Source organism: Rhinolophus hipposideros, assembly GCF_964194185.1.
Source record: "Rhinolophus hipposideros genome assembly, chromosome: 16".
In the NCBI taxonomy this organism is placed as follows: Eukaryota; Metazoa; Chordata; class Mammalia; order Chiroptera; family Rhinolophidae; genus Rhinolophus; species Rhinolophus hipposideros.
Window position 1 is genome coordinate 41,446,724 of NC_138062.1, and position 25,305 is coordinate 41,472,028.

The 25,305-nt window shown below is 36.6% G+C and overlaps 2 protein-coding genes across 5 annotated transcripts in view; both read left to right on the top strand.

The window, feature by feature from the left end:
* The window catches only part of KCTD9 (potassium channel tetramerization domain containing 9), a 26,204-nt gene extending 10,932 nt beyond the window's left edge, over nt 1-15,272 (top strand). For all 4 annotated transcript variants that reach the window (XM_081076535.1, XM_081076536.1, XM_081076537.1 and 1 more), the window contains 9 exons: nt 2,962-3,058; nt 3,670-3,728; nt 3,932-4,060; nt 7,061-7,128; nt 7,216-7,311; nt 8,025-8,174; nt 12,014-12,119; nt 12,825-12,958; nt 13,350-15,272. In XM_081076535.1, coding sequence (XP_080932661.1) covers nt 2,962-3,058; nt 3,670-3,728; nt 3,932-4,060; nt 7,061-7,128; nt 7,216-7,311; nt 8,025-8,174; nt 12,014-12,119; nt 12,825-12,958; nt 13,350-13,466 — 956 coding nt within the window. In that variant the 3' untranslated portion in view covers nt 13,467-15,272. The remainder of the gene's footprint in view (nt 1-2,961; nt 3,059-3,669; nt 3,729-3,931; nt 4,061-7,060; nt 7,129-7,215; nt 7,312-8,024; nt 8,175-12,013; nt 12,120-12,824; nt 12,959-13,349) is intronic.
* Nucleotides 15,273-18,823: 3,551 nt separating this feature from the next.
* GNRH1 (gonadotropin releasing hormone 1) lies at nt 18,824-22,901 on the top strand. The gene is made up of 4 exons (XM_081076539.1): nt 18,824-18,867; nt 19,747-19,888; nt 21,428-21,523; nt 22,705-22,901. Exons 2-4 carry the CDS (start codon nt 19,748-19,750, stop codon nt 22,744-22,746), a joined length of 279 nt encoding a protein of 92 aa, XP_080932665.1. The 5' UTR covers nt 18,824-18,867; nt 19,747; the 3' UTR covers nt 22,747-22,901.
* The last annotated feature ends 2,404 nt before the right edge of the window (nt 22,902-25,305 follow it).

Consider the following 25,305-nt stretch of genomic DNA (forward strand, 5'->3'; position numbering starts at 1 on the left):
TGGCAGTCATTCACAATGGTCAAATCAAATCATTCAAAAATTACTTGATATCAAACCCCACACACATGCCCACATACACCCACTGCCCTTTGATTCGGAAGAAACCTTCTACAATTGTATAAGGCTAATTAAATATAGTAAATATTCTTTAACGAGTATTTGATACATTTAGTTCCACAGACTCACACCCTGACTATTTAAATACTTTTTTTAAGCCAGGACAGTAATTGTATTTGGCGAGTGGAAGTAGTTCTCAGGATCATTGCACGGGCAGTTGCCAGCCCTGGAGTGAGTGCATTCTCGTCTCTGTCTTTACTTCTGAGGGAAAAAAATTTTTCTGATCTTTTATCCATCAGCCTAACAGAGTAGTTGGTGGGCAGTGGTCACTTAGTTGATTCATTGCATACATACAAACAGCATTAATTAACATTTATTTTTGTTTTATACTTATGAACTCCTAGATTGCAAAATATTTGGTATATTATCATCCTCTGTGTTAATCAATTCCTAGATTATCCTACTTTTGGCCAGTGGAAACCTCTTCGTGGTGTCCTTTGAATACAACCTCATTCTTTTTTTATAGTTTCCTTACTATCTGGAATAACAAGGTGTTCATCTTATACTTCTCCTGTCCTAGACCCTGATGAATGTTTTTTCAAAGAAGTCTTGATTTCTTATCGTGGGAAATGTCATTTCAAGACACAGTCTGGGTGCTAGGGAGGCTCACTGGGTTCATCGTTGTTATTAGGCTTTTTGGTGCACAGAGTTGGAAATACATAGCTAACCAGAGATAAAATTTATATATAATATACAGTACATTTTATGATATAAAGCTTTATATAACATAATATATACATAGACTATCCTAGGTTCCTACTAATACTTCAGGTTTATAATCACAATTATAAGATTTTTACTTAACTTATACCTTACATCTCCTTTCTTCCATATCAGTAATCCTGATTTTGAGGAACAAAGGGAAGTATAGAATTATAGTATTACATAATTGCTCATTTACTTCGTCCCACGCAAAACAAACATAAAAGTGTCAGAGTAACAATTCCATTGCTTTTAATACCAATGATTACTAAAGACAGGTAAACATTTTTTGTGTATGTTCATTGCTTTCTTCCCTTACAATATAATTGTATTGTTTCTACATTGTCAGAATATATACCACTATATGCTATATGCACTCCCTTTAAACTATCTTTAGTTTTCCTCCTTCAGGTGTGTTTAATGTTTACCTCCAATCCTTATGTTGATGCCTCCAAATGATTGTCTGAAACTTGTTCTCTAGGAGATTCCATACAAAGAACTTGTGAGAACAGTGCTCTCTGACATCTGGCATGTTAATAACAGCTCGTGGCTTCTATACTCAAAAGTCAGTTTGGCTGGATATAAAATCATGTCAAAACTTAAATTGTAAACTTGAATGTTTATTGTATATCAATTCTTTAATGAAGCAGTTAAAAAATACTTGGTCCACATTTTCTTTCTTTAAATGTCTTAAAAATGTTACTCTGTTTTATTCTGTCATAAAATGTTGGTATTGAAAAAAATCTGATCTTTCATAAGTTAATTATTTTTCCTAAGTCACCCAAAGGCTTAGTCTCTTTCCTTAAAAAACTGTGATTTTTAGTAGACTCTGGGTGTTCTGGGTTGATTCTTTCAGATATATGGTGGACCTTTTCAATATGTAGTTTTAAATCTTTTTTTTTTTAATTTCAGAAAAGTTTTCTTGAAGTTTAACTTATGTATTTATTTAGTTCCCTTGCTTTGATATTCTTCTTCCAGGACTCTTATTGTATGTATGTTGGATCTTCTACACTTATATATTTGAAATTGTCTATTAAATCCTTTTAATTTCTTTTTGATTTTTAAAGCTTTCCTCTTTTGCATCTTTTATTTCTTAATGCATTATCTGTTGTGTTTATTTACTCCTGTGTCTTCTAGTTGAATCTCCATTTCCAAAATTGTTTTTATTTCCAATTGTCTCTGGAGTTCTCTCACCTTATATTTGAATTTTGTAATTCTGGTTTATGTTACTCTTTTATACCTTGAATTATTTACTTTTAGCATGTTTGGAATATTAGATTATAGTTTTAAATCTATTTCGTGGGCATTTCTTTCTGGCACATTTTCATTGTCTATAGGGATGTTCTTTTTCTTATTTATTTTTCTTATATTAAAAAGTTTATATGGGATTTGACCTCAGACTTTTCCTGTTGCTTATTTTTATGTGGAATTAGTTTTCCTTAACTTGAGAAGGAAGGGCTGACTTAAGAAATTTTTTCTAATTTCATGGCCCTAGAGTTCCCTTTTCTGTAGTTTTTGTAACATGTTAAAAACTATGGAACTCACCTTCTGACATATTCTGGTTCTCTTAGATCATTTTGACTTTTGTCTGTAGTGCTTTTTCTTTTGTCTCTGTTGTCTTTGTTCTGTTCAACTTGGATTCTTTTCCCAATATTTTAGCCCCACTATGTGGGTTTGTCCTGGAAGAGAGTTTTGATTGGTGGGTTTTGAGCATTCATTTCTAGCCTCTTCAGATCTTACTGCAAACTACTTGCATCACTGATAGCTAAGGTGGTCATACCCCTCCCACTTTCAGTCTGCATTTCTCAAATGGACTTCCCTAGCTTTGAAGTGCGTATTTATGGATTCCTTTGGAATGCTTAGATTCATCACATATTTTGTTGTTTCTCTCAGCTTCTTCCTTCAAAGAGGCTAATACCATGCTGCTCTTCTAGCTGTGCTTGTGGAAATACCTTATCACCTAGTTTTGTTTTAGATGCTGTCTATGGGTATGGGTTTTACTGTCCGAGCAGCTCTGGTATGCTTTTATGTGTGTCTCTGGTATGCTTTTATGTGTGTTTTTAGTTTTAAAAATTATGCTATTGTCATCTTCCCCAAAGCCTCAATCTAAATGTATTTATTATTTCCTATATGTCTTTCTAGATCCTCAGACAGATTCTAAACAACCTGAAGGATTGTCAGGATCTCACACAGACTGGCTAACATTAAATGTTGGAGGGAGGTACTTTACAACTACACGGTAGGTGTGTGTGCATGTATGTGCACATGTGTTGGGGGGCACTATGCACCGTTTGTTCTTTCCTTCAATTTGATGATTTCCTTAGGAGATATTGAAATGTTGCTTAAATATACTATGTGATAGGAAACCATTTTTTAGAAATCATTTTTTAAAGAGCAGAAAAATGGTTTACAAGTCATTCCAGAGAAAGCATGAAAAGCATGAATTCAGTGATTTAGAACATGCTTTTTAGATATTGAGAGTCATAAATGTAACACAAGTAAAAAATGAACAATATTGAAATCCATAGAGACTACAACTGCTTATATTAAAGGGATAAGAATGTATGTTTAGATCAACAATATTGTGATATAATAGCTTGCTAGAGGATAGATTAGTTTTTAAATTAAAGAAAACCAAAACAATATGTAAATCAAAGGAAGTGCCAGATAGAAGGGATTTTGATAAATGGCAACTTATTGCACGTTTTTGTTTCCCAGTATCACTCCTACCAGGTTATAGCATGCATCTTTTTGAGAGAGCAGCTGGGATCAAGTATACTCTTGACTTAAATATGTTTGTTTATAAAGACAAATGGAGAAATCAATTTTTTTCCCTGAATTCCCTACTAGGAGCACTTTAGTGAATAAAGAACCTGACAGTATGCTGGCCCACATGTTTAAGGACAAAGGTGAGTGTAACACATTGTTTTCACATTTTGTGTGACCTATTTGTACCTGTATTGACTTTATAATTCCTGTCCTTCTGTACTTTTTAACATCAGTAATTTTTACAAAAGTAAAAACTTACTGGTCTGTTATACAATATTTCTTACATAAATTTCTAACATTGTCTTTTAATTGGGGGACTTTCTTCATTTTAATGGTAACACAGGTGTCTGGGGAAATAAGCAAGATCATAGAGGAGCTTTCTTAATTGACCGTAGTCCTGAGTACTTTGAACCCATTTTGAACTATTTGCGGCATGGACAGCTCATTGTAAATGATGGGATTAATTTATTGGGTGAGTTTTCAATATAATTCCTCACATTTTTGTAAGCTTATAGTTTATATTATGTTTTTACTTGCTTAGTAACTCAGAATATTTTCATAAAGTGAAAGTATATCTAAATGTTTTTATATGTACAGTTGACCCTTGAACAACATGGGTTTGAACTTCATGGGTCCAGTTCAAACTGGACTGTAAATATACAGTCAGCCCTCCGTATCTGTGGGTTTCACATTCTTGGACTCAACCAAACACAAATCTAAAACAGCATTTTCAATCTGCGGTTTGAAATCCCTTGATGCAGAAGGCCATCTCTGTATGCATTGTTCTATGCCATTTTATATAAGGGACTTCAATATCCATGCATTTTGGTATCTGTGCGGGTCCTGGAACCAATCTCCCGCAGATTGTCCCACCCTGGTGAATCCCTGAGAACCCACGCACCGGCCCAAACTTCTTTCAGCAGCTATTCCTCTCAAGCTGCCAGCTTGAGTTCACTATGCAAACTCTCCTAAAATATCTCAAAGGTCCACAAGCCTCAGACAAGCAGCCTCTTACCTCAGCATGCCCTGTACCTCTTACTAAGAGGCCTCTAGCACTAGTGGCAGCTGACCTTGGTGCGCAGCATAGCCTCTCTGAGGTGCCTCCAAGGCCAGCACAGGCCGCTACCAACTGCAGATCACTTTGCAGTTTCTGCCAGATGACCCCAGACCAGGCACAGGCAGCAACTGATCTGGGCCTGCACCAATGACCCTCCCAAGTGGCCCCAGAACCAACACACACGGTGACCAGATTCAGATCATACCAGAGTAACACCCACCCACCTCCACAAATGACACACACACAAAGGATGGACTCGGCAGGCACCAGAGCCCCACTAAAGTAAATCCCACTCTGGGGGTCAGCCCCCACACATCAGCTCATCAGCTGTAATCACGGCCAGTTCTCACAGCCAAACAGCCTGAGGGGCAATCCCACCCATTGACATGCCTATAGCAATGAAGGCTCAACTACAACAGGAAACACAACTACAACAACCCACACAAGGGACACTCCTGGGCACCCAGCTCAAGTGACCAGGGAGACTGCGCCAATGGGCTACACAGGACACCTACTACATAAGGCCACCCCGCCAAGACCGGGAGACATAGTAGATCTACCTAATACATAGAAACAAACACAGGCAGCCAAAGTGAAAGAACAGTGCAAAACTCCAGAAAAGGAACTAAACAAAATGGAGGCAAGCAATCTACATGCAGAGTTCAAAACACTAAGGATGCTCAGTGCACTCGGGGACTATACAATACCAGTGAGCACTTTTAACAAAAAGATAGGAAACATAAAAAAGAACCAGTCAGAAATGAAGAATACAGTAGATGGAATTAATAGCAGATGACACAGAGAATCATATCAGCGACTTGGAAGACAATGTAGCAGAAAACACCTAATCAGAACAGCAAGAAGAAAAAAGAATCCAAAAAAAAGAAAAAAATGAGGATAGTTTAAGGGACCGCTGGGATAACATCAAGTATAACAGTGTTTCCATCACAAGGGTACCCTAAGGAGAAGAGAGAGAGCAAAGGATTGAAAAACCTATTTGAAGATATAATGACTGAAAACTTTCCTTAACTGGAGAAGGAAATAGACACATGAGTCCAGGAAGTGCAGAGTCCCAAATAAAATGAGCCCAAAGAGGCCGACCTCAAAACACATCATAATTAAAATGCCAAATGTTAAAGACAGAGAATCTTAAAAGTAGCAAGAGAAGCAGTTTTACACACACACATACACACACACACACACACACACACACACACACACAGGAGCTCTGATAAGACTCAGCTGATTTCTCAACAGAACCTTTGTGGGACAGAAGGGATTGGCACAAACTAGTCAATGTGATGAAAAGCAAGGACCTATACCCAAGATTACCCAGCGAGTCTATCATTTAGAATTGAAGGACAGATAAAGAACTTCCCAGACAAGAAAAAGCTAAAGGAGTTCACCACCACCAAACCAGTTTTATAGAACTGGTAAAGGGACTTCTTTAAGAAGAAGAAGAAGAAAAAAAAGTGTGCTGGTCATCAGTTGGCCTTTGTTTTGCAGTTGGAATATTGGAGGTGGAGTTGGGTTTTCCCAGAAAACATCATAATCTTCTCCCCAAATAACTGCTGTGGTTTTCTATATTTACCTTTGGTCACCCTTACTAGTTTGGAACCATATTAAGGGAGGGATTGTTTCTTATTTTCTTTGTAATTCCTGAGTCCTTTTCTTAAAAAGTAGACTCAGCCAACAACAGTCTTTATTTTAAGGAAAATGGATCCCAAATTTATTCGCATGTACACTGGTGAAAATATTTATTAACAGATGTGAGACAGTTTGGGTATTAAATCACTTAGAGAAGGTACAGATTTTTTTTTACCAAATTAAGAAAAGTAAATGATAGATATAATCCCTCTTATCATTTAGAAATCTCTTTGTTTAATTGATTCTCCTATAAGAAAGTTTTCTGAATTACACTTTTGACTTTTTGAAGTTTACTTTTATTCATTTCTATAATTTCCTCATTCAGTAAGTAAAAGATATTTGTGGCAAACCTATTCAGATCTGCTCCACTGAAAAAGTCAATGAAATGTTAAGATTAGGTAAACTAATTATTTTTTATTGGACTCACAATCAAATGATTATTTAAATTATTTGAGGAATGTGTGATACTAGGATTTTATACCTGTGGCCTATTTAAAAGTAATTTTCAAAAACGATTTTGAAATATGGAAGCCTTCTGAATGAATTCTAATTCATTACTTTCCCCCTTTTTTTTTGCTGAACATAAACTATTGGTTTTATAGATATCTTAAAAATATCATATTGTGTTCTAAAGATGAATTATTTTTCTCCTAGATTAAATAGCCTGCTTGTTAAATTTCACTTTTATTATGAAAATTTAACAAAGAATTCTATAAATGTTAACATGAATAGCTTTCTGTAAAAGTCAAATCATCTTTATCACGATAGGTGTATTAGAAGAAGCCAGATTTTTTGGTATTGACTCATTGATTGAACACCTGGAAGTGGCAATAAAGGTAAGGCCCTTTTGACATTAGCCAGTATTACATCTATTGTAGCTATCTCCCAAAATGCTTCACTGATTTCTGAATATCTTTTTCAAGAATTCTCAACCACCAGAGGATCATTCACCAATATCTCGAAAGGAATTTGTCCGATTTCTGCTAGCCACTCCAACCAAATCGGAATTGCGTTGCCAGGTAATTGAAGCCAACTTTTACATGACTTCTTGTGTCAGCAAATCTGTGAGTAAAGATTTACGTTCTTCTGGGACTTTTTTCTTTTTGGCCTCATTTCCCTTATTCATGCAAGATACAATTTAATTATGGGCCATAGCATTGATTTAGTTCCGAAATGCTTAGCAAAAAGAGATGTAATAGCCTTCATTATTGTCTGATTATGCCTCATGTAGTAGCAGTTTTTTAGTTATGCATAGAAATTTTAGCAATTAAAATAAAAAGTCAATTGTTTATACAGTTATTTATGGTTAGTCAGTGGCAGATAATTTTACGTTTATGTTTTAAAGCATTAAAGGTTTTAAAAACCACAAAATTCACTTTTAAAAATAAAACTGTCTTGAATTACTGAATTAAAATAAATATAATCAGGTTTAACAAAAATAGTACTCATCAACACATAGGAGGCCAACAGTGATCCCTCTTTAGAAACTTCTGCATACAAATGAGATACAGCCAAGCTGCATTCTAATGTTAAGTGTAAATACTTTCTTTTATTAGAACCGATTAAAGAAACTGATTTTATATCTTAAGTTCCATTTGATAAAGTTTTATAATAAACTACAAATGACTGAACTGCCAATTGCTTCTAAAAAACTTGGTGGTTAGCTATAGTAATTAAATTTAATACAACAAATGGTTTAAATATTGTGACAATTTGTGTTTTTTAATTTCAGGGTTTAAACTTCAGTGGTGCTGATCTTTCCCGTTTGGACCTTCGATACATTAACTTCAAAATGGCCAATTTAAGCCGCTGCAATCTTGCACATGCTAATCTCTGCTGTGCAAATCTTGAGCGAGCTGATCTCTCTGGATCAGTGCTTGACGTAAGAATAATTTTTGGCTACATGAGAAAAAATAAATTTTTAGTCTATTGAACAGTCTCAAAGACCAGAAATTCTCTCTGTCTCTTGCTGGAGCTTTTACTTGAAAACTGGTAATTTTGTAAGTTGATAAAACTGAAGGTTCTGAAACTAAAATGGGTTAGTTTTATAACTTTGGCTCTCACTCTCTCTCTACATATATATGTATATGTTTTTATGTGTGTGTGTAACAATCACCTCTGTTCATTTAGGGTTAGCGGATATATGCAGAACCAACAGTAAAATTTACTAACTTCTAACAACTTTAAGTTCCTTAATACCAAGGCCCATCTCTATATATGTCTATGTGTCTTCTGAATTAACAATACCTAATATAATACTTCCTTTTAGTAATCATTGAATAAATGTGTATTGAATTTTATAATTTTGCAACCTATTTTTCCATGAAGTTTATATCAGATCTAGTAACAAAATCTGCCAACATACATTTGTTTTTTTTTTATTCTCCTCGTTCTGTCTTATGATGAAGGATCGAGTTGGTAGCAAAACAAGCAAAAGATGAACAGCACAAAGAAAAGATTTAAAGGACCTGTCCTTTAAATATGAAATGTGAAGAGGCAGCTTGGTTGGTTTTTAAGGACAAACAAAAAACAAAAAAGAGAGAGAGAAGACAGTCTGGATCATTCAATACAACTTGAGTTCTGTTTAATTACTAACTGTAAAGCTAAACCATATTTTCTTATCTGTAAATACTTGTTCTACCCATATGGTATATATTGTGAAGGCCAATATATATATATATGTTTGATAAACTGAAGTGCTAGAAAATTGTAAATTTAATTATTTATGGTAACAATGGTTTCCATGGAAGTCATTGCCCAGAGAGACAGTCATAACTAATTGCTAATTGTGCTTGGCATTTGAAGATGACTGCTGATGAACAGCCCTGTGTATTGCAGTGTCCACAAAATACAATGTGTGCTAATCACTTTGCCACCTGAGATGCACCTAATGGTCTGACCACTCTAGTTGAACTTCTCACCCAATGGCTCCCTCATGGGCTGATGGTTCCTTTTCATAGGACCCATCCAGCTGTGCTGTCAGCCAAGGTGGTCTCAGCTGCATCACTGTTAAGCTGTCCAGGTCTGTGCCACAGTACCTCTTCTGTCCCCGTGTGTTAGAGTGTTTCTTCTGCCTGCCCTGCCTGCCATTATTGGCCTTAGCCTGCTATATAGAAGCTAGTGTCATGATTCAGCTCTTAGGTATCCACTGTATATTCCTAGTCTAAGACTTACAGAATGGTAAGAGCTAGGAGGGACATTGATGACCCATCACCAAGTATGACCCTGCTGTTTTACTAAGAAAGTGAAACCTAGAGACTTACCCAATCCCAAAAGGCTAGTCGATGAGCAGAGCTGGAACTAGACTCAAAAGCATCTGTTTTCTTTTCCTTAACGAGTTTTTCATTTGGAAAATGTCAAACATATAAAAAATAGAATAGTAGAATGACTTCTCCTGTACCTCAGTTACTCGGCTTCAACAAATGTCAGCACTTAAATGAATTTTATTTTGTCTGTACCAGATTATTTTGAAGCAATTCATTATTTCACCTATAAATACTTTTCTCTTAAAGCTAAAAGGACCATTTTAAAAACATAATCTTAATGCCATTATCGTACTTAAAAAAGTAACAGTAATAACCGAAGTGCTTTTCATCAAAACCCATGCCCAACTAAGGTAGTAAGAGAGCACAGCTCTTACAGCGGCCGTGCTGTGAATACTTGTACTAAGTAGCTGAGTTCTGAACTCTCTGTTGGTGACTTGCTTTACCATCGGATGAATACAGGGTGAAGAGCTGTCTGTGGCTGAACACAGAAAACTGCACTGAATTTCTTATGTATTGGTTTCTTTGTGAGATTCCATAGTACAGCCTTGAGTATAGAGCAATACTTAGTTACTTATGTAATTACCTTGGGGACTTGTGATAATACACTTCATTTTACCTGGGAGCATACATAGAGAACCAGAGACATATATTTTTACCTATCAGCCTCCTGGCTTGTTATATTTTCAAGTGCATAAAATCTAGGTATTTTTTAATTATTTTGGTCCTTCCAGGTGCTCATTCTCCTACCTGTCAGTCTGAGCTTCTGTATTACCTTGTATAGATGTGCAGGCATAGATGGGAATGTGTGTGCATTTGTCAGTTATCTGGGATTTGAAGTGATCTGTAGCTTATCTCCCTTTCACTAGAACTAACTGTAGGGTGAATGAAACTGCACTTATGAAAGAGGGAGTTTTCTTGATAGGTATAGCCATACCATACATAACTTGATCAGCCTTAGGATTTTAGATTTCTTCACTGTTCTACTTATAACAACTACAGTGATCATTGATATAGTGCCAACAGACTGTAACGCACTTTCACATTATCTACTTTGATGGTCCCAATTTGTGAAGGTCTAATGTTAATGTCTTTGTGAGAGTCCATAGTACAGCCTTGAGTATAGAGCCATAGTTAGTTACTTACGTAATTACCTTGGGGACCTTTGATAATACACTTTTACAGAAGAGGTACTGTGGCACAGACCTGGCCGGCTTAACAGCTTTCTGCCTCATTTAGCAATTGTCAGAGTTCAGATCTGATGGCACTGAACCCTTTGAGATAAACGGACATAATTTAAAATTCCAATATACATTTTCTAGCTTTTACTCTTTGTATTTTACACTGATTTGGGTGCTTAAGGATGACAATGTTCTGTAGCTATGGTTGATACAAAAAGACCTGATTAACAACTTGTTACTGTTTTGTAGCTAGCTGATACCTTTCATAGCTGGCCTCGGTGTTTTCACCTTTGAAATGAAGGTAGTCATAGCATGATTGAACATCGAGAATTTCATTGATTGATTTTTACAGTAATAAGAAAGAGAAAATCCATTACCCAAACAAGTTTATGCCTTCCTTATCCATACATTTCAACTCTCAGCTGTCATGCCCAAGGCTGTTTACATAAACAGAAATAAGAATGTCAGAGTTCTGTCTCCCCAATTTCATCCACTCTTACGTTTCATGGGAAATGGATATGCTGTTTCTCACTTGTTTCTTTTTAAACAGTTCTTTAAAGGAACTATTTCTCTAATTCCTATTGAGTTCAATTGGAAAAGTATTGTGAACAAAAAATAATTGATCATGAGTATACCGAATTGAGTTTTTCTTCCGTTTTCATTTTTTCTTTTATTCTGAGATGTTCTGAATTATAATTACAGCGGCTACAGAGAAAAAGAGACAGAACAGTTAGCCTGTTAATAGCTCTGACAAAAGACTCCTGTATATCTCTTTCCTGTAAATCTGTTGGAATTCGGATTCATTTTCAGGTTTCTGACATTATCCTAAAGAGAGACTAGCCAGGATCTATAGAACACCAAGAGCCTCTGTTCCTTATTTACATGTGAACATTCGAATCTGCTGCCCACGACGAATCCACAGGCATGGACTCTGTTGCACCTACCCCAGAGCCTTCACCTTCTCCCACCTCCGTTGTCTACAGTGAATATAAACAGAACAGCTTGCATCTCTCTCCCCCTTACTTGCTGTATAAAAACACTTGCAAAAGCTGCTGACGATGGACATGCTGTCTTTCCTAGCTGGCTGTGCCGCTGCTGGTTTAGACGCCATGCCCCAAAACTTTTGCTAGTACTGGCCTCGTAAACCCTTTCTTTTAAAAGACTTTCAGTCATGGAAGTTAAAACGTTTTTGTTAAATAACTGTTTGAGCCAATTTTTTTCTTTTCCAAACAAAAATCTGAACCTTAAAACGTGGACTTTTCTCTTTTCTTTGCCAGTGTGCAAATCTCCAGGGAGTCAAGATGCTCTGTTCTAATGCCGAGGGGGCATCTCTGAAACAGTGTAATTTTGAAGATCCTTCTGGTCTTAAAGCCAATTTAGAAGGTGAGATTCTACCTATAATTACCTGTTCTAAGGTGAAAACATACCGTTAAGTAAAAAGCCCAGCAAAATAATTGTTACAGGTGAAGCATGATAACTCGAGGGGTATAGGTTTTTTTCTGTTGTCATTGGAGGATTGCACAGGGGTCAGTCATACTTTAGTCTCGTTCACTCTAATATTTAATGAGGCTTTAGTTAGAGAATTAAATATCAACATTTTAAACTTTCCACAGAACAGCATCCTTTTATACTGACCCAAAGTAAGAATTTCAGTTTGCACAAAGCAGGCAGTTGTCATTTTTAGGCTTAGTGTTTTGTTTATGAATTCCTTATTGCTTTGTTGTGTCTGTGAAACTGGTCACTTTGTTTACTTGCATTATTTAGAAGAGCTAATACTTATCTTCCTTGTCATAAACTTACGGAGGTATATTATAAAAGTGCTAATTATCATAAGACCGAATTGAATTCCTTCCTCAAAAATAGAGACTAAAACATTCTTAATTCACAGTATAAACAAACACATCATTAAACAGTCGATTCTTTATATATGTAAGTTGGTTGAGAGACTTGAGATTTATACTTCAAAGTCATTTCCCAAAGGTAAAGGAGCCTGTCATTGTTCTCCTCCATTAAGTCTTTCTGTGGTTTTTTTGAAGGTTGATGCCTATAAATACTTTTAAGTTCAACTAATCCCCAAGTCTGTTCTAGGTGCTAATCTGAAAGGCGTGGATATGGAAGGAAGTCAGATGACAGGAATTAACCTAAGAGTCGCTACCTTAAAAAATGCCAAGTTGAAGAACTGTAACCTGAGGGGAGCAACTCTGGCAGGCACTGATTTAGAGGTGAGTCACCAATTTTTAAAGAGTTTTTGTGCATCTAGAATCACTGAGTATCTCATGCAAAATTTACTGAAATCACAAACAAAGTAGCTGGCTGGTGAAAACCACTGGGTGACACGTTGACATAGCTGGAGGGATATTTTATGTTCAGTTGCTTATTTAAACAAATTTGAATTCCAGAGCAGGATTCAGTTACCTGAGTCAGAGATGCCAGTTTCAGATTGGAAGATTCATCTGACAGTCCATCTAAGTAAATTTCATTTCTCTCTTTTCCTTCGGTCTCTTAAGTAGACTAGGTTCAGAACTAACATGCCCCAGGAATCATTTGGGGGAAAGAACAGATCAAGCTTTAAATCTCTGTATTAGTTACATGAATATTGCTTTCGTCTTACAGAACTGCGATCTGTCTGGGTGTGACCTGCAAGAAGCCAACCTGAGAGGCTCCAACGTGAAGGGCGCCATATTTGAAGAGATGCTGACCCCCCTACACATGTCACAAAGTGTCAGATGAGGATTTTAGGGCTGGTGGAAGGGGCCCCAGATGAAAAATGTTTCCTTGTCACTTGTATTTCTCCACCCAGTCAGTTATCTAGCAGAAATAACACTGGATGGAAATTATTTTTAAAAAACAAAACATTTAGAGGATTATGCTTGTTCTCAGTGGTGCATGTGGGGGGAAAAGGGACTTTTTTCCCCACATTCTGATTTTACCAGAGAAGCACATAGTAGATGTAGAGAAGCTGGATTACATTGCTGCCTTTTGAATGGAGTAGGGGGGTTGTCTGGCTTTATGACCAGGGATAGTATCTATTATATTTGCTTTTAAATAGGCATGACATGGAAATACCATCTTGGTCTGAAATGCATTTGAGGATTTTAATTTATGATAAGCACAGCATATGCAATTATATTTATTGAATCTCTAGATGCATACGGATATTTAAATTGTTAAACGTTATGAAAATTTTGCAGAGGTTGTTCCGGTTTATAAATAGCTTTAGTGATGTCTCCCCTACTTTACCTATGACACCGTGTGAATAAGGTGACATCAGGCTCTCCAAGGCTCTTTTCGGGTTCATTTTTATAGTGTTTATTTTTTAGAACAAAACATTAGCTAAATTAAAGAAATCCTCCATTCTTGCTGATTGAGGCATAATGGAAGGAAAGACATCATTGTATATCTTTGTTGGCTGAAGCGACAGTGGAACTCTCCAGAGGAAGGATTCACCTATATATAGCAACAACTTTGAAATGAGCATTCCTTAGAATTTCATTCTAAGCAAGTTCCACTCAATGCCAGACCAGGCAATTTTATTTATTTACACTACTAGTCCAGTTTCCTCCTATATAGTCAAAGCAAGCATAGGAAGATACTTCAAAACCAAAAAACCAAGGTGTGTTACTAATATTCATTTAATTCAATGTCCAAATAGTTTAAACAGGGCCAGCTTAGAAATAGATATTAGTCCCAATCCACTGCAGTCAAAGCTATGAATATGAATAGATACAGCAAAATCATCTTTTAGAAGTCAACGTAATTGCAGCTAAAACCCTACTGTGGTGAGTGAGGGGTTTTAAGCCCATTTGATTATAGCCACAAAAAAACTTAAACAAAAATGAAGGCATTTGACTGATCCAAGAGGTAATACCAGTCAGTCAGCACATGTGGTTCTTTTACTTATATGTTCTCGTTGGTTTTGTTTTAATAAACTTTAGCCTGATTTTCTTGAGTCATCACCTCTCTGCAGCAGCAGATATAGGGCCTGTACTTCCTTGCCAGTAACCGGGGTCCTTAATGTGTATCCAAGAGCAGGGATATAAGCTATGTCCAGATGGGTTCTGAATTCTCCAGACTCATCAGTTTGAGGCAATGAATCATTAAAAACCACTTGTCTTGCTCTGGAGGATGACATGTCTTCAGTGTTCACGTAGTTTATTCTTCTGTGTCTACATATGCAAAGTTTTCCTTACTGTAAAGGGCATATATGCATAGTGGGAGGAGATCAGACCTTTACAGGTGAAGGAAAGCAACTTCAAAAATGAATTATTTTCTTTGCTTTATTATTTTTACCAAGACAGAGAAGTATTGTATTGAGAGATATCTATTTTCATAACAATATGTGCCTAAATTATATTTAAATCATTTCACTCTAGTATATTTTCAATAATTATAGAATGTGTTGTTCATCCACTTAAGGGTATCTGTAGACATAAAGTAAAAATGCAAAAGCATCTGAAAGATCTAAACAGGGTATGCTTAGAAACTGCAGAGTTTGGATCTCCTGTATACTGCATTAATAAACAATGTGAAATGTTGAAAAGGAGTTTCTTGTCTTGCTTTTGAAAAGCAGCCCTTTCCGTATTTTGCTTACATTTCTTCAATGTGTGTTGATGACTAACCCTGAGGGTCTGGGTAGAAAAAGAAATAGTAGCATAACTCTTATGGATTAGTCCTTTGAAAGTGCCATTAAAGTAAATTTATTTTTTTAAGCATGATTATTTTATGATCCTCTTCTTAAAATCCAGCAAGCTAACAACACGATGAAATTTCACTAATTCACAAAAAGAAAAGACTGCCTTCCTAGAGTCATTTAATTTGTTTTTAGCTGATGAACATTACCAGTTGGCTTTATTAGGTTGGTTTAATGCATTGCCCCCAAAGCATTCTTGCCTGACAACTACTAGGCTAGAGAATTTCAAGGAAGGGAAGAAAGTTTCAAAGTAGTAAAACTTCCATTAGCCCCATTGATGAAATGTGTCTGTACACATAGGTAAAAATACAGTTGTTGGGGGAGGGCTAGAAAAAGGTTTTAAACCTAAGTTAGCCAGGTGATCTACATTGGTAAAACTTTATACTCTTCTGTGTGATTGTTTAGAGCAATATTTTATGCTGTAATACAGCCTAGTTCTTTTAACTAGTTTTAAGGATATTTCAGTAGGAAATATAAATTCATTTTCGTATGAAGGTTACCATCGTTAAGACTTGGCGTATTTTCTCCATTTTATGAATTGGCTGTTCATACTGTAAATCTACCCACAAGTCAACTTGAAATCATCTTCAATAATCTGCAAAGCCCTAGACTTTTATTAAATCTCCAAGGAAGTGTTGTTTTTAAGGTTAAAAGGCACACCTCTAAGAAGAAAGGCAGTTGTTATTTTCCTTACAAAGCAGCTTATCCAAGGATTAATTTTCTGAAACCCTTTCACAACCTTAAATATGTTAGCAGGACTTCGCAAGTTCTTCCTGCTGAGATTGCACATTAGGGCAGAAAAAAGGTTTATGTCTGTCATTCAGCAAGATCACTAAATCATTACTGTTGCATTGAAAAATTTTTAAGGTGTTTCCGTCCATGCTGAAAATGAAGGCATTTCCATTTCCCCTCTAAAGCCATACTTTACAATTTAGGAAACTTTTAAATTTAGAAAAAATTGGATAACTAAAACCTAATTATTTAAACAATTTACTAAATTCAGATTCATGGTAAATTGATCTATCCTTGGAACTATGGAAAGATTCAGAGTTTGTCACCAAACATCAAAATTGTGTCCACTGTATATCTGATATCCCATTTGGTGCTATAGAAAATGAAACAAATGTGGTCCTTGCCCTTGGAATCTATGTGATCTTCAACAATAATGCAGACTTAGAGGGCTTAGAGCACACCGAATGAATTCATAGGTCATGTGGCTGTGTTCATCTAAACATTAGAAAGCACTCAAAAATTGAATACCAACTGAGAGAAATAACTCACAAGAAATCTAGTGATGCTTAACCAGAGATAAGTGATTGTTAACCTGGCAATAAGGGTCCCAGTCGTAATTCAGAGCTCATTAGCCCTCAACCAAAGACCACATCTACTTCAGCAACAGTGCTAGAAGCGTAACTCTTTCATCAAACGAAATCCATTGGCCAGTTTAAATGGACGCTATTAAAATATTATGAATTTTTGTTTAAAAACTGCCTCTCACTACCTTTCTATTATATAGCAAGATGAAATTCTACTTCTTCATGTCAAAATGGCACTTAAATTATTCGAAGTGTGTAAATGAAATAATTTAAATAATTTAAAAATAAACTAAGGTTTTATGTTTTCATTCCCTTCTAGTTCCAATTATCCTTTAAAGTTCACCCCTTTCTTTATCCTGTCAACAAGATCTGACAGCCTCCAGAGAAATGGCTGGGAAAAGCAAGGGAGTTTATTTGGGCAAGACACCATTGCTCTTTACTCTGAAATTCTTGCAAATGTGACTTCCAGAGGACACTGGGCAATGACTGATTGGTTTAGCATCCTACCTCAGGAGAAAGTGCCATCCAGCTCTAAAATAACCAAACATCCAATTGTTTTTACCATTTTGGTACTTATCTAACATAATACAACCAATTGTGCATGAAATTGTAATTCTATTTCAGATTAAACATATCTGATGCAGAAATAGAGGAAGTATTAGGCTTAATCTGGTTAAAAGATCCTTACTTTCCATTCATTCATTCATTCATTCATTCATTCATTCATTCATAGCTATACTTACGGAATGCTGACTAAATGCTACAAATTTATTAATATGTTTAAATAAGATGCAATCCTTGACTTAATCATGAGATACATCCCAGTGATAAATTAGGGAAAGACAATTAGGTATTCAAATAAATGTAATAAAGATGAATGGTTCCCTCTCTTTTAAATACCGTGTTTCTCTGAAAATAAGACCTAGCCGGACCATGAGCTCTAATGTGTCTTTTGGAGCAAAAATTGATATAAGACCCGGTCTTATTTTACTATAAGACTGGGTATAATATAATATAATAATATAATATAATATATAATAATATATAATAATATATAATATATAATAATATAATACTGGGTCATATAATAATATAATTCCATAATACAGGGTCTTATATTAATTTTTGCTCCAAAAGCCATTAGAGCTGATGGTCCGGCTGGGTCTTATTTTCGGGGAAACAGGGTAATTGTACTGTGTAAGGAATATATCCAAGTGCTCGCTACTGGGTTGGAACATGTCTGCAAAATTTGGATAATGATACTCACTTTGCAGGACTGTTCATAGTAAGTGAGGTTGGTCTTATTTACATACCAGATAACTATTATTTGTCTTTGGGCCCCCACTGCCTTCAGTACAATGATTTGCATATTTTAACTCAATAAACATCGACTGAAATGAATCCAACTGTTGCCCTAAGTCGGCTCTAGATGGTCTTGTGTTTACTGTATTCTAATTATAATGTTTCTCCTTATCTTTTCAAAGCTATAGAAGACTTTTTCAAGATAAGTCAAGGACAGAGCCTGGTGGGTTTGAGATGGGAATTTTCAAACTCACATGATAATCTTAGGATCCTCTATTGTCTTGGTTTAGTGCCAATAATCCCTAGTTATTATTTACATATTAGCACCTTCTACAAATGAGGAGTCTAAGAGCTGAGACCAGCTCCCAGGCATCCTGACTCTATAATTACTACATGGCCTCCTTTGTGAAAGTTTTTATGTGTGCTTTTAACATCACTTAATCTAAGACAGCTATTTTCCTTGAACTCTTGATTGGCCTGCCAGTTTCCTCAAGGGAAGCCAATCCAGCTAGATTTTAATCTCTTTGTATTGTGGCCTTAGCTATAACAGTCTTAGCAGAGGTTTTAATGGCCAAGATTTAAGTAAATTTAACAGATAGGCCAGTGGGTGTTCTAATTACATACACCATTAAAGGGTTTTATGTGAGGATTTAAAAAATTACTATGAAAAGAATAGTCCACGTGCAGTACAATTTACCAGCGGGAAAGATTTCAGTGTCCTAGAAAAGTTTATATAAAAGGAAGCAAGGAAAATGAAAAGGCACAGCGTTCAACAGACTCGAAAGGAAGCGTGGCATTCCCTTGGCTCTTTGCTCTCCAACAGGTAAAATGCTTTGTATTTCTAGCGCTTGTTTTCTAGACTGTATACTATTGTCTGTCTATAAGGCATTTTACACCCTCAGGGCTAAGTCTGGGTGTGAGGGTGTCTAAAGAGATCTTGATCTTCACTGTCCTTGATACGCCTGGCCACAGAGATCCAGCCTTCGGGGAACTGCAACAACTCATCAACCAGTATTTGATTTTGTCTTTAGCCTCTTCCCATCAAATGCAAATTAATTTGTAGGCTCTCTGTGAGAATTCCACATGTCATTAGATAATTGGAGGCTGTTTTGGCTAGAGAGGCATCTGGTCTGGGCCTAAGTGATTTGAAAAGCGTTGAGTTCTCTCTCATTCTTACAGATGGTCCAGCCAGCACTAATGAGTGGAAGATAGAGGACAGATACTCAGCAAAGTGTCCCACATCAGTACCACAGTGTAGCCATTTAATGTCAAGCAACTTTCTCTCAGCCAGAAATTCTTAGTAGGAGCTACTTAGCAGAGCAGTGGCCCAATTCCCTTTATCTCAGGAATGGTACAATTGAAAACCAATCACAGAGGGGACAATGTTAAGACAAAAAGGTGAACTTGATACGGGAGCAATCATGGGGTTTAGATCATGAAATAATGAAACATAGAATACTTTTAGTTCCAAAAGTACTAAACACGTGAGTTTTAAAGTACTGTTTTTGTCCCCAATGGCTACGAAATTCAAAGCAAGCAAGGGGGTGGTGTGTTTCTATATCTGTGGGTGAAAACTGTAGGTGACACCTACCTCCATCTTCTACAGCATTCGTGACACAAATGTCAGGCCTTTCATCAGAGGTCTTTACCTTTTGCATAACCCCGTCTGAGTCTATGTTGATTGTTCATTGATATTCCTTAGAATGCAGCCAATTCCAAAACTTCTAGCAGGACTTATTCTGCTGACGTTATGCATGGTGGGCTGCTCCAGCCAGCACTGGTCCTATGGATTGCGCCCTGGAGGAAAGAGAAATGCAGAAAATTTGATTGACTCTTTCAAAGAGGTAAGTCTCTCTCGGCTTCAAAATAAGACGTGGCTTATTTGGTTCAATGTATCTATCCTAATAGTTTGTGTACATCCCAGTAGGGCTACTGTAGGCCTCACCCTAGGGATTCCGGGGGGTGTTAAGACACTTAGGAAGTAAATTCCTGCTTTCAGTTCAGACAGGGATTAATGAGGCAAAGAAGAGGAACAATTCCAAGAGAATTCAGCAACAAGTACAAAACAGGGAATTGTACTCTGAGCATATAGAATTGCCAAAGGAATTAGAAGCCATGGGTTGGAGCCAGGGTCTCTAGAGCAAGATGACTTTAGGATTTGGATGAAAAACCTGAGAATTTCTGCTTTTCTTTTTTTCTTATCTTTTAAAAATAATCTATGATATGAGGTCAGCGGTAAATTTTACAACTTATAAGTGTCCTTATCAAGAGTGCATGCTCTCTAATTTCTTTTATATGTAGCAAAGAAGTTGGAGGCCACTAGAGTAAAGGAGTTAGCAAGTCAAAGGAGACAAAATAAATACTGGAAAATATGCTGGATTTGACTTCATATAAATTAGATTTCAGTACTAGTACCAGCACTAACAGAGGGTACTTGGTTTTTTTTATCTAAAAAATGCAACTTCTTGGGATGATACAAGGATTACATGAGAGAGACCATATATGTTAGCTGGTCAATCCAAAAAAATGTTAGTGGATTAATAAAAGCCTGTTTCTGTTATTGTTTTTTTAAGCTGATGGGAAACAAACTAGGCCCTAAAGAATGAGTGAATCTGGGCTGGAACACTTAATATAGGCCCAAGAATGGGAAACTTAGCTAGAGAAACATAAAACCATTTAGTTTTCATTGGAATGAAATCTCTCCTTTTGGAGAAATAATAAAAATTATTTAGTATGAAATAAGAAGCCCCAGAATTTGAAGTCTCCTTTCCACAGATTATCCACAGATTATATGTGAAGCAACTCTCATTTAACTATGACATACTTACTGTGTTTCCCCGAAAATAATACCTAGCCGGACAATCAGCTAGGTGATTTGGGTCTTTTGGAGCAAAAATTAATATAAGACTCAGTATTATATTACATTATATTATATCATATAAGACCCGGTCTTATAGTAAAATGAGGTCTTATATTAATTTTTGCTCCAAAAGACGCATTAGAGCTGATTGTCCAGCTAGGTCTTATTTTTCAGGGAAACACGGTAGTAAAAACTAGAAAATAAAAATCAACACTATTCATAATTATAAGCTCTTGTATTTTTTGTGTACTGTCCCCTCATGAGGTTAGAAGTACTTTATTCTCATCATCACTAGAGAGAAAATGTCATTTGTCCTTACTATACCATTACCTCCAGAACCCTATACCAATCAGTAAACAAGGCTGACGGTGGATTTATGTTCTTAAAGTCTCCATGCCATTCCTGCAGCTTTCTCAACCCCACATCCACCTTGACTTCATGTTCCACAGATGATTTTTAATGGAAATGAAAAATGCCATTTTATTTCATCTCCATCTCCAAGAATCATATTGTTTTTCTTCAGCTAGCCCAAGAGGTTGATCAACTAGAAGAACCTCAGCGCTTCGAATGTACCATTCACCAGCCACGCTCTGGCCTCAGGGACCTGAAAGGAGCTCTGGTGAGTTACAGTGATAACATGGAGCTTTAGAGATGGAATGGCCCTTGGGTCCCTCCTCTTAGGGTGTCAGGTGTCTACTTAGGGCAACCACCGCTCAGCCACTGGAAGCTTCCCTTCCTGATGGCCGATTCTTCTTGTGGCAAATCCCTCACTATCTCACGACACCCCCTAGTGGTTATACAGCTCAAACGAATTGAAATCACCCTGTAACCTTTATCTGCCTAATGTTGGTTCTCGCCTTTGGGACGACAGACAAAACTTTTTTTCCCACTGCTCCTTGTCAGTTCTTTAAGAAGGTTCATCAACGCCCCATTTCTTCTCTAGGTAATCCACACCTTTCCACTGATTCTTCAGTTGTTCTTGATATGACATGGTTTTCCCTGGGAAATGTAGAAATCAAAAATGGTGCTCTAGTTTATTTTCATTTTCCCTTTGGAATAAAACATTCCAAACTAGTAAATATGTAATTCAGAATCACATATTTGATTTCCAGTTTTCAGCTTGGACTATAACGATCTCCAAATTCCCACCAAAACTGGAAATCTACCAACCCAATGTAAGCTTTTGATTTTTTAAAAAAGTATAAAGAGAACTGAGTATGTTAATTGAATCTTGAATTCAATGTTGGCGTTCTCTGAGCTCCACGGTCCACTTATTTGTGGCAGTTAGAAAGCATTGCAGTTAATTCTGGCATGTCCAGGAGCAAGGAAAGCCTGAATAAATCATATCTGAAGATCAACTATAATTCTCATTTTCTCCAGTGACTTGAACGTTGATACCCATAGGACAAAGAAAAAAAAGCAGACATCTTTATTTCCTTTCTTTTTCAAATCCTGCTTACTGCATGATAAAAGTAATAGCAAGCAGTAGAAATTTCCCAAACATAACTTCAGAAAGAAGGAATCGAGGCAAAACCTAGGTTAATAGCAAACTGAGAGATCAGACCTTTCTTTCACCTCCTTCCTCGTATCCTATTCTTAAATTATTAATGTAGATTTTATATTTGTTATAAACAACTTTAAAAGACATGATTATGTATCTCTTTAGTACTGTCTAGTGCATGAAAGCAAATGGATCTATTCTTTTTAGACTGATATTTTATATATTAACATATCAAAAACATCAGGAAATTCAGTTAGTAAAGTCAACCTTGATATATTTGTTACTCACATATTTTTCAGGAAAATCTGATTGAAGAAGAAACTGGACAGAAGAAGATTTAAATCCACTGGGCCAGAAGGATTGACAATACTTAAGAAGTAGAATTCTGACTCTGTGACCCATTTAATATCTGTCTGTAAATGGTGTGAATTTCTTCTGCCAAGTTGCACATAATTCGTAAAAAAGTAGCGTTGTGAATAAAATGGCATAAATGTTGTCTTTCTCTCAGATTTCTGATGGGGGAGAGACACCATAAGCCCAGCAAGGGGAGCCCTCCACGTGTGTGTACAGGAGCGGATGGGAAGAGAGAGAACAGTCACCACTATTGCTGCCTACAGGCATCTAGCTCATGGCTACAACCACAAGGACAACAGTCCCACATGGGTCTGGGCCAAAAAAGCTGATTCAGCTCTAGTTTTCTATGGGATTGTAGCTTAGGAGTTAGATGGGGCCATGGCCAAGGTTTCCTCCCCAGATTGTCACCCATCCCTTTGAAAGTCAACTGGAACCTGACAGAGATGGAGGGTCAAGGCCTCACTGGGTTCCAAGTCCAAAGCTTCTTCTGGGTCCACATGGTCCTTCAAAGTTCACCAGAGCGAGTGGTGCACACCGAGTTTGGGGACCAAGGCCTAAACATAACAGCGTACACCTGTCTGATCTTTTTGATATTTCTCTTGAGAAATACAATGGAGTATACAGTCAGCGGAAGACAGGATTCAGGTGTTGCTATGCCCCCCGATCAAATAACATGGCGACCATTCATTCTCCACAAAGAAGAGTGTCAGATTTGTGCGAGACTTATGCATAAATATTTTCATTAACCCTCCTAAAGACCTAGGAAAGTAGGTATTATTGTTTTCCCTTTGAAATGAGGAAACTGGGAGTTTGAGAGAGTTTGAGAGACCTATCCAGGTGTGTCAGGTTCCATGGTCAGTGCTCCTACCGTGTTTCCCCGAAAATAAGAACTACCCCCAAAATAAGCCCCAGTTAAGATCTCAGCCAGATGAACGCATTTAGTACATTATGACGATGTTCCAGAAGAAGATGACATGACTGTATCTGAATAAATGTAGATTGTTGTACATGAAACAATAAGACATCCCCTAAAAATATGTGTCTTTTTGGAGCAAAAATTAATGTAAGACCCGGTCTTATTTTCAGAGAAATAGATATAAGACCCAGTCTTATTTTCGGAGAAACGTGGTGTATGATGAGCAGGCAATGGAATTGGACTTGGAAGCTCAGTTGTTTCTTTAATTAGAACTGAGACAGGATACTGGGGTTCATATGTCAATTAGTGCAGAGGTCCCAGACACCATGACACTAACATTCTCATTTATCCTTACAACTTTCTAGTGACTATGAGACCATTTGGAAACCTCAAATTTCAGATAACTTGTCTCATATCACAGCAACAACTTGTGCCTGTATTCACATGGCAAAGATCTAGACCTTTTTTTTCTCTTTTAATCAAAGGGGTGGAACCTTTTTCCTCTGCTCCCCAGCACCATATCTCTAAAAAGGGCAAGACCTATACTAAGGAATTTGAACAGGGGTCAGAAACATTCCAAGGAGAGAAAACCCTCCCTTTTAAATACAAATATTTGCTACCATACAATGCTAGATTTCCCAAATGTCTCCACTTGAGGAATCTCTACAACGGAATCTAAGAACTTCTTCACTCCAACTTTCATAAGATTAGGCAGTCATCAGGACCACAGTCTACTTTGTGGAACAAAAGGCAAAATTGCATGATTTTGTTGATCAATACATATCAGGCAGGATGAGAGGCTTCCAGTTGTCAATCACTAATATGTGTGTGTATATATATATATATATATATATATATATATATATATATATATATTAGTTGTTTTGTTTTGTTTTTACAAAACCAGTATCATTTACAATCTCTACATTAATTAAAATATTATACAAAGATGGCAATATACTCACTTATTTTATACATCCTGTTTGGGGTCTCAGGTTTCCTTTGCCAAACCTTGTCTTTGGAAAATTTCTTTCAAGCCAGCTGTGGGCCTCCCTGAATGGGATGTAAAGATGCCCGTCCTGACGTTGATGTTAGAGGCTTGGGATGGCATCCAGTAGTTTGCAATTTACATGAACATGTTAGACATTTGATTCTCAAACACCCAAATCACTAAGGGGGAGAGTGAAAATGACTTCATTATTAAAATTTTAAGCATTTTCCTGAATCTGAGGAACAAACTCATCAATATGGCTTAAAAAAAAAAAAAGGAAAAGAAAAAAGCTGTAGCCTTTCGAAATAAAGGGTGGGAAAACATAAAAGATCCATTTAAGTAGATGATTTCTCAAATATATATGGCTTGAAATGATAAAGTAACACAAAGAATGGCCTGAAAACAGACCATTTTAGGAGGTTTTAGAAGTTGCAGTATCCTAGAGATGATTGGGGAAAAAGTCAAAAATCACTACATAACAGCACTTACATATTTTCACAGAGGAAGGTATTCTACAGTAGTATTTTTCAGTGGGGTCCTAGATCCAAAAAGGTTGCCCAGGGTTATTGATTCAAAATCTCAGGGGTCCAAGCCATCTGCATTTTTAAGAAGCATCTGGTGATTCTTAATGTACACAGT